Genomic DNA, 10,474 nt, shown 5'->3' with positions numbered 1-10,474 from the left:
ACGTAGTGTGCGCACGCGACGGAGAGCTGCCGGCGCGGCGGCCAGGGTGACGTCATTGTGATGCGACGCCAATTCTACGTCTTAGGGAAGCAGGGCAATCCAGACAACCCAAGTGGGAGTGGCGCGGAGTTGCAGGGAATCGCGAAAGCCTGAGCTGCTGCAAACCCCATCTGCAAGCTGTAAGTGCGTGAGCTTTTCCCCGACGTGGACAATGGTAACAGCGTAGGCACATGCATTCTCTTCCCCAACTTGTGTTTTTTCCGCTCCCAGTCTCAAGGCCTGTGGGCCACGTATTGGAGTCTTGGCCATTGCCCATTATAGCACTTCTAGAAGAGGTGTCAGGCAGGATCGACAGAGGCCGGTTCAGACTCTGCTCACGCTGGCGTTCTCTCTTTGGCTTCATTTCCTTATGAACTGTGAGGCCAGGAACCCAGTCTTATACAAAGTCCGTGTTTTATCCATTTTGGGGCGTCCGGTATCAAGTCCGGGAGTTGAATTCTGCTCCAGTAGAGAAATGGGCTTTTTTTTTTTTTTTTTACTTTCTGAGATTTTTGGGCACACAACGTTCAGCTTATAATGCTGGTCAGAGGTTTAATGGTCTCATCCTCGTCGTCGTCGTCGGCAGCCGTCCGTCTCGAGAGACGATGGTGTAGCTTCTTAAGAGTCTATCTGCACCGCCGAGAATGGCTGTGCAGTCCGACTCGGGAGTGACACGGTATCTGTCTCCTCCCGTGTTTAATCGACATCTTGCGATGACACTGGAGTGTCCTCTCCAGTGAAGCTGAAGCTACAGAGCCTGGGCAGGGTGATATGGAGGGTCTGCTGTTGCCCATGCAGCAGACCCCCCCTCTCTTCGCAGCTGAAGGATCCAAGGGAAAGACGGAGTCAATACAGCTTGGCTTCAGGTGCGCCGCAGGAATTGCCGGTGTTGACTGCAACGTCAAACCGCCTTAGGGACTCCGGCTCCGGATTTTCTGTCGGGGTTTACTCCCTTAGCCTTTCCCCTGAAGAGGTATGCCGCAAGGCAGCGGAGGTTTTTTGGAGTCAGAGTTTTCCTTCTCTGATGTGCCCTGACTGGAAGATCGAACCAGCGACACTTAGCTCGCAGGCCGACGCTCAATCCACTGAGCCAAACCAGCCAGGGGAATGGTTTCATCCTAGATCTTACTTAACTTGCGGGTGGCAAATACTTTTAGCGTGTGATTGAACCTATAGATTCATCCATTTATTCATTCAGTAAATCGCTAATTGAGCATTTAAGTTTTACGCCTTTACGAATTTTACAGTCCAGTGGCTCTACTATTATTTAGTATCTAAGTGAGGATTAGGGAACACTTGAGATCTAATAGGTGGTGTCAAGGAGATAGTATACAGAACTATTGGTCCAAGTTTGTAACAGCACGAACAACGATGTTCAGTAGCTGTAACTTCGCATTTACGAGGCAGTTTTACATATTGTTCACACTCCACGTTTGCATAGACTTAAGATTAACCAACAAAAGACGTGAAAGATGAAGTCAACTTTTGGTTTAGAATAGGCCAGTTAGACCTTGAAGCCATTTTTCTGACTTTATCTTCTATGGTAAGAGCACATATAAACGGAGCTTTTGACAACTAGTGGGGAGATGTGATTTTTCTCTGCATCATTTTCATGGATTTTTAAAAATGGAGACCAATATTCACATATTTCTGGAATGAGTATTTCCATTTGAGTTTTCCAGGGAAAACATGTCATTTGGATTAAGAATTTTTACTCATAGAAGTATAGAGCTGCATAGCATTATAGAATTGTAGATCAAGTCAACTTCTTTGACAGGGAAGGAAATAAAGCCTAGACCTGCCCAGTGTCTAGGCTAGTTAAGGAAGAGACTGAAGTTAAAACCCTGATTTTGTGCCTTTTTGTCTACATACTCTGCTGCTTTGCTCGTGATATATTTTAGAAACAAAGACTGAATTCCCAAGATTTTAAAAATTACAGTAGTTGAGTCATGTGAACTGCATTTGAGAATTAGATGATTAATACCAAGGGTATGTTAATGGTCCACTTTGCTATTAAATTTTTATTTTTACTTTTTGTAAAAGAAGTTGCTCAGGTCCTGGTATAATGTGGGTATTTTTTTTTCTTTTTCTTTTTTTCCTACATAGAATATTTAAAAAATGACCACACCAAACAAAACCCCTCCTGGTGCTGACCCCAAGCAGCTGGAGAGGACTGGAACAGTACGGGAAATCGGGTCACAGGCTGTTTGGTCACTCTCATCTTGCAAACCAGGTAAAACAAAACAAGACAAAGCAAAGAAGCTGTTTGTAATAACTGCTTACAGTTTCCTTGTATCCTGGACTGACTTTAATCTTCTTTTGTGTATATGCTTCATTTTAGTTCTAAAATAAACTTGTGTTTTTATCCAGTATATATCTCTTCCCAGTTGCTTTACTGTAATAGGCACTTGAGTTTTGACTGCATATGTCATAAGATCTCCTTTTTATCCTTTTCTATCTCTGTATGATTCAGTTATTATACTTGGTTAGCATTTTTTGTTATTCTATTTCTCTATATGGGAAAAGTGGATGATACATTTTTTGAGTGAGTACATATCCCCAAAATAACTCTGTTTTACTTCTGGTTGGGATAGAATTCTTGTGTATCAGCCCTTTTCTCTCAAAACTTTGTGGACGCTATTTCACCATTTTCTTTTTTGTCATGTTGCCAATAAGAAGGCCTACCCCCCCTCTCTCCCCGCCCTACCCCTCTCCCCCCCCCCCCTCTGACTTCTTCTTTCTTTCTGGAAACATTTACATTTTTTCTATTTATTCTTAGCATTCAAGACTTAGCCAAGATATGCCAGGATACATGTGTATCTTTTCCTCATCAGTTTAAACCTATTATTTGATGGGCAATTTCAATCTGTAGACTCAAGCTCAGAGAAAGATTTTTGGCTGTAGGAGCTTTAATTATAATGTTATTGGTTTAGTAGTTGCATTTCCTTCACATTAAGACTCCTGTACTCATCTTTCAGACCAGGCCTCTTCTGGTCCTCCTTACAATACCTCTCTCTTTTTATGAGTAATTTATTGAAGTATGATTTACTTACCATAAAACTCACCCTTTTTAGGCATACAGGTCTATGAATTTTAATAAACACAGTCACGGAAGCACCATAACAGTCAAGTAACAGAATATTTCCATCATCCAAAGCCATCCCTCATGCCTCTTTGTAGTCCCTCTTCTGCTCCCTTTCCCCTCAGGCTCCCGACACCCAACAACCTCTGATTGTAATATACAACTTTAATGATCACAGTTTACCATCAAGTAATATTATACCACTGTAGTTATGGTTTGTGAATCCTTAAACAACATATTTCTAACTGCTCCAATCCTTTAGGCCATTAAACATTTCTTTTTTAAAATCTTCGCCTGAGGATGTGCTCACTGATATTAGAAAGAGGGGAAGGGAGGGAGAGAGAGAGGGAGAATGTGCCTGGACGTGAACTGATGATTTCGCTGTACTAGTCAGGGGGGTAGTAAATGCTGTTAAATGAGCATGTGTACTGTGTAGCTGTCGCATTCCAAGTGACTGAGTAGAACAATGAATATGATCAAGTTTTGTGTCAAGCTTGAATATTCCTCCACCGAAACTATTTGAATGATTCAGAAGGCCACAGATACGGGCAGCTGGTGATTGGCAGCTTCATCACGACAATGCACCCACTCACGCATCACGTCTCGTGCAGAGTTTTTGTTGCGAAACATCAAATCACCCAGGTGACCGAGTCCCTCTGTAGCCCACATTTGGTGCCCTGTGACTTCTGGCTTTTCCCCCCAAACTTAAAATCACCTTTTAAAGGGAGGAGATTTCAGACCATCAGTGAGATTCAGGAAAATATGATGGGGTAGCTGATAGCAATTGGGGGAACTGTGTGAGGTCCCAAGGTGCCTACTTTGAAGGGGACTGAGGCGTCATTGTCCCATGTAGGTGTTTCTTGTACCTTCAGTAAATGTCTCTGTTTTTCATATGACATGGCTGGATACCTTCTGGACAGCCTAGATAGAGAGGTAGATAAATAGAAAGATAGATGAATAGTAATTTTATATTTTGAATATATAGCTCTGAGCATGAGAATTCATTGTCACTTGTGGTGTTTTTAGGATTTGGAGTGGATCAGTTACGAGATGACAATCTAGAAACTTACTGGCAATCAGATGGCTCCCAGCCTCATTTAGTGAACATCCAATTCAGGTAATACATTTAAAAAATATATTTATTTAATGTATTAGAGTAACATTGGTTAATGAAATTACATAGGTTTCAGGCATGTAATTCTATAATACGTCATCTGTATTGGTGTGTTCCTCACCCCAAGCCAAGTCTCCTCCTGTCACCATTTATCCCATTTTTCCCTCCTTACCCTCTGCTACCTCCTACCACCCACTAAACACCATACTGTTGTCTGTGTGTGTGTGAGGGTATTTTTAAAATGTTTTCACCTTTTTCACCCAGCCCCCTCACCCCTTCCCCTCTTACAGCTGTTAGTCTATTTATTCTCTGTATCCATGAGTCTGTTTCTATTTTGTTTGTTAGTTTATTTTGTTCATTAGGGTCACATATGAGTGAAATCATGTGGTATTTGTTTTTCTCTGACTGGCTTATTTCACTGTCGCAAAAGGTAAGATTTCTTTCTCTCTCTTTCTCTCTCTCTCTCTCTCTCTCTCTCTCTCTCTCTCTCTCTCTCTCTCTCTCTTTCCCCCTCCCTTTCTTTCTTCCTTCTTTCTTTCTTTTTTAATAATCGTGTACTGTTCTATTGTGTACATGTACCACAGCTTTTTTATCCTTTCATCTACAGATATGCAGTTGGGATGCCCCCAAATCTTGGCTATTGTGAGTAAGGCTTCAGTGAACATAGGGGTACTTATGTTCTTTTGAATTAGTGTTTTTAGTTTCTTCGGGTATATTCCGAGGAGAGTAATCAATGGGTCATAGGCAGTTCCATTTTTAATTTTTGAGTTAACTCCATACTGCTTTCCATCGTGGCTGCACCAGTCTGCATTCCCACCAGGAGTGCACAAGGGTCCCCTTTTCTCCACATCCTCACCAGCACTTGCTGTTTGTTGATTTATTGATGATGGCCATTCTGACAGGTGTCAGATGATATCTAATTGTGGTTTTAATATGCATTTCTCTGATGATTAATGATGCTGAGTATATTTTCATATGTCTACTGGCCATCTGTATGTCCTTTTTGGAGAGTGTCTATTTAGGTCCTTTGCCCATTTTTTCATTGGATTGTTTGGTCTTTTTGGTGTTGAGTTTTATAATTTTTTTATAAATTTTGGATATTAACCCCTTATTGGGTATATCATTGACAAATATAGTTTCCTATTCAGTGGGTTGTCTTTTCATTTTGTTGATGGTTTCCTTTGCTGTGCAAAAACTTTTTAGTTTGATGTCCCATTTGTTTATTTTTTCTTTTGTTTCCCTTGCTCTCCGAGATTTATCAGAAAAAAATATTGCTGTGAAAGATATCCAAATTTTACTGTTTTCTTCTAGAATTTTTATGGTTTTGTCTTTTACATTTAAGTCTTTAATCCATTTTGAGTTTATTCTTGCGTATGATGTAAGACGGTGATCTAGTTCCATTTTTTTTTGCACATATCTCTCCAATTTCAACCCCATTTATTGAACAGACTATCTTTACCCCATTGTATGTTCTCGCCTCCTCTGTCAAATATTAGTTAACCATAAAGACACGGGTTTATTTCTGGGCGCTCTGTTCTGTTCCATTGATCTATTTGTTTTTTTTTCTGACACTACTATGCTGTTTTGGTTCTAGGGGTTTACAGTATAGTTTGATATGAGGTAGCATGATTCCTCCAGCATGGTTCTTCTTTCTCAAGATTGCTGTGGCTATTTGGGGTCTTTGTGGTTCCATAGAAATTTTTGGTGTATTTCTTCTATTTCTGTGAAATATGCCATTGGTATCTTGTTATGAATTGCGTTGAAGCTATAGATTGCTTTGGGTAATATAGACATTTTAATGATGTTAATTCTTCCTATCCACGAACATAATATGTACATCTACTTATTTGTATCTCCTTCAGTGTCTTTAATTAGTGTCCTACTATTTTTCAAGTACAGGTCTTCTACATTCTTGGTTAAATTTATTCCTAGGTTTTTTTTTTGTGTTTTTTTTTTTTTATGTAATTGTAAATGGGATTTTTTTTTAGTTTCCCTTTTTGATAGTTCATTTTTGGTGTATAAAAATGCAAGTCATTTCTGGATATTTATTTGGTACCCTTCCTCTACTGAATTGATTTATCAGTTCTAGTAGTTTTTTGGTGAATCTTTAGGGTTCTCCAGGTAATACATTTTTGAGTTTTTCAATTTGTGTAGGTTATAACTTGTCAAAGAAATCTATTTTACTTACATAAAGTGTTAAAAAAAATAGAAATTATAGCAAAATGCACTTAAGTTTGCTTTTAATAAGTCTCAGACATTATTTATTTCCTAACTAGAATGTGTCTTAAGTTTACTCTGTCTTATCCTTTATGAATTCTTTATGGTACCTTACAGTTTCTTTTATGTAGATATTTATTTCTAAAGTATACTTTTCAATATGATTTATTCCAATATGATTTATTTCAGAAAAATAGGCTTTGCTTATGACCCAATGCATTGCATCAAGTACACCTGCTGTGACTGCCATGGGGAAAAGAAAACTTTTAACTTAGAACTACTAAGGACATTTTTAGTTTTGAAATGCTTACTTTTGGGGGAAAAGGAAAACAACGATATGTTTGTCAGTTGCTTTGAATTTATTGACTTAGGTGGAAATCGGTTGACTTGGTTGTCTTGCTCCATTTGTGCCGTCTGCTTAATCATTCTGTGGCATTGTGTTTTTGTTTGCTTTTATCGTCATACTTACAGATCAGCAAATTTCTTATGAATAAGCCAGACGGTATGTTTTAGGCCTTGTGGGCTATCTGGTCTCTGTTACAGTTACTCAGTGATCCCACTGTAGTAGGGAAGCAGCTGTAAGCAATGAGAAATGACTGACTTTGGCTGTTCCTATTAAACGTTATCTCTCAAGAGTGGGTGATGGGCAGGGCTCAGCCAGTGGCTGTCATATGCCAGCTCCTGTCTTAGGGAATTAAATATACATAGATCAGAAATAAAACCAGTAGCTAATGTACTTTTTAAAAGACTCAAAATGCCAGATACTTTGCTAAATGTCTTTCCCACTTACCCATTCATTTCATTTAACCTTTACAGCTCTTTTTAATCTTTATTTTGTAGTTTCAGAAGCAGAGACTTAAATAAATTAACTTACTTGCCCAGGGTCACACAGCAAGTGAGTGGAAGAATTGCGATTCAAACACAAGGACTTTGACCCAGAACCTGTGCTTTTAACCTTTATACTGTATAGCCGAGGTCAGTTGCTTCTCTGTGACAACGCAGGCTGTTGCTTAAAAGTTGTCTAATGAGTGTCCTAATTTAATTGTATTATATTAGAAGAGCAGAATTTTTCCAGCATATAAAAATTATCTGTTGAAATAATGAAGAACAGAAGAATGTTAAGAAAAATATTGAGAAGTTCTTTTGACTTGCTTTGTTTTAAAGAGACAGGTAAGTAGTTTAACAGTGGAGATGAATAAAAATTTCAAAAATAAATCAGTATTTCATCTACTTGAATGAGAACATTGATAGCCATAAATGCCATTGTTACCTGAACAAAAAGTACTTTATAAATTTAATAAAATCATATACACACAAAAACCAGCACATGTATCGGTATAAATTGCTTAAACTAAATCATACAAATTAATTTCCTCTTCTCCCCAAATTGCGGACTCTTCATAACTTTTATACTTTATAATTTTGTAAAGTTTTAAGTTCTTAAAAAATAATAGTTAACAGGTGAATGCTGGGACCCATTACATCGTCGCCCTTCAGTTTTTGCACTTAGACATCTTTTAGAAAACTCTTGTGCAATTCTTGAGTAGTTTATTGCATTTCTCCTTATTTTTAAAAGTAGAGCTAATGAAAAAAAATTGAAGTGCCGATGCCTCTTAAAAAATAATGAGTACTAAGCTTAATAAATTAAGACAGTTGCAGTTATGTTAGAAATCATTACCTCAAACAGATAACTACACATTGAATATGATTGGAAAAAACAAAATTAAAGGGAATACTAGACATTTATTGTCAAATATTAGACTAAAAATAAATCGTGGTATAATTTAGGATTGGGTAAAATTTTAATCTCTCAGGGAGCCAGCATTCATGTCTCTGTTGTGTAAGCCCAGTGATCAACTACCTTTCTTTCCTTAGATTTTCTATGTGTTTTCACTAACTCATGTACTAAAGAAAGGACTTTCTATATTGAAAAAAATGGGACAAGTACGCTTGAAGGAAGATCAGTTTGAACTTTATATTTTGTTAAGATAAAACAAAATACTTAACTCCTTAGATATTCTCCCCTTCACAGAGGAAATAAGCAAATCATTTCTTGTAGCAGTTTCCCTGCTAATTGAGTTCCTGTCTCTTCCTAGTGTGCTTAATTTAACACCTTTTTTTGGTAAATAACTATTGTATTTTCTCAAATGCTGTTTCTGCATTTATTTACATAATCATATGGTTTCTCTTTAGTCTAATGAGATGGTGAATTTTAGTGATTTTTTTAATTGTTAAATACACATAACATTTATCACTTTCAAGCGTATGGCTCAGTGTCATTGAGTATATCCACACTGTTGTATAACCATCACTACTCTCCATGTCTAGAACTTTTTATCCCAAACTGAAACTCTGGAGTTATTAAGCAATAACTCACTGTACTCTCCTTTCCCCAGCCTCTGATCACCACTGTTCCATTTTTCTGTCTGCTTACTTTTTATATCTATCAATATTGGCCATTCGACATCTTCCTTGGAAAAATGGCTGTTCAAGGTCTTTGTCCATTTTTTTAAATTTCTTGGTTTTTTTTTTTCTTCTTGTTGCGTTTTAGGAGTTCTTTATGTGTTCAAGATATTGATCCCTTATCAGATGTGATTTGCAAATGTTTTCTCCCATTCTGTGGGTTGCCTTTTTACAAAAGTTTAAAATTTTGATGAACTCCCGTTTATTATTTATTTTGCTTGTGACTTTGGTGTCATATCTCATTGATTAGTTGTAATTGTTATATTTTATTAGTTATTGTTAATATCTTACTGGGCCTTACTTATAAATTAAACTTTATCATAGGTGTGAGACTCCAATTACATAAAGTAGTCTGCTTTATATGTTCTCATAGATCACTGATATTCTATTCATTTTAATGAGGGATGAGAGCTTTTTGTTTTCTATGCTCCTCTTTGGAGAGTTTCTTTAGCTGTGTTATTACGTTCACTGTTTTCTGCAATGTTTAAACTGCTATTAATCCCATCTAATGAATTTCTTATTTCAGATTTCTTTTTTCATGTCCAGAAATCTCATTTGGTTTTTTAAATATCTTGCATCTCTTCTCGCTCCCATGTTTTCTTTTTTTAATTCTTTGAGCAGATTTCTGGCAGACTGTATTTTCCAGTGTGCCCACAACATTATTTCCTATTGCACACGCTCTTCTACAACGTTGCCGCTACCCCACCAGCAGACAGCCTCTATGTTTCCCCTCCTTGAAACTGATCAGGCCTTCGGGGTTTTCTTACCTAATACAATCTGGATCTTATGATACTGTCATTTCTGAGGCTGGGTCATAAAAAGCAATACAAATTCTTCGTTGTTCTCACCCTGGCTGGTATGGATCAGTGGTCAGGGCACATGCCTGCGTTGGGGCCAGGTTCCTGGTTGAGGGTGTGTGAGAGGCAACCAACCGATCACACACACCGATGATTCTCTCCCTCTCTTTCTCCCTCCCTTCCTCTTTCTCTCAAAATAAATAAGTAAAATCTTAAAAAAAAAAAAAATCTCCCTTGTTCTCTCTCTTTTATGTTATTCTCTCCCTTGGTATCCATCTACCATGCTGTGAGAAAACCCACATCAATGGAGAAGCCCATAAAGAAATGAGTGAAAGCCCAGGGCCTCAGCTAAGCTCCCAGCTGACAACCAGCACCAACTTGCCAGCCGTAGTAATGAGCCATCTTGGAGGCAGATTCTTCAGATCTCAAGTCAAGGTGCCACACCTGACGCTCTGAGGAGCCCGTCTTTCTGAGCCCTGCCCAAATGCAGATTCATAAAAAAAATGATGACTATTTTTTAAAACCACTACGTTTTGAGGTGGTTTGTTATACACCTGTAGGCAGATTAGAGGTAGATATTTATATTTTCTTCTTTTAGGTCCTTATCTTTTAATTCCATCATCTGTCTTTTTTATATCTGCCTTTATTGACTGATTTTCCCTTATGGGTCACATTTTTCTGCTTCTTTGTACTAATTTTTGATTGGGTGTGGGATATAGTAAATTTTACCTTGTTGGGTGCTGGATTTTTTTTTTTTTTTTT

At 37.9% G+C, this 10,474-nt stretch overlaps 1 protein-coding gene across 1 annotated transcript in view; it reads left to right on the top strand.

Moving 5' to 3' along the window:
- Nucleotides 1–78: 78 nt before the first annotated feature.
- The window catches only part of ANAPC10 (anaphase promoting complex subunit 10), a 37,590-nt gene continuing 27,194 nt past the window's right edge, over nucleotides 79–10,474 (top strand). The window contains exons 1-3 of the mRNA XM_090288437.1: nucleotides 79–179; nucleotides 2,146–2,272; nucleotides 4,148–4,238. Coding sequence (XP_090144563.1) covers nucleotides 2,158–2,272; nucleotides 4,148–4,238 — 206 coding nt within the window. The 5' untranslated portion in view covers nucleotides 79–179; nucleotides 2,146–2,157. The remainder of the gene's footprint in view (nucleotides 180–2,145; nucleotides 2,273–4,147; nucleotides 4,239–10,474) is intronic.

Source organism: Furipterus horrens, unplaced genomic scaffold (genome assembly GCF_987537825.1).
Source record: "Furipterus horrens unplaced genomic scaffold, mFurHor1.1.pri manual_scaffold_10, whole genome shotgun sequence".
In the NCBI taxonomy this organism is placed as follows: Eukaryota; Metazoa; Chordata; class Mammalia; order Chiroptera; family Furipteridae; genus Furipterus; species Furipterus horrens.
This window is presented reverse-complemented; position numbering and strand designations above follow the sequence as displayed.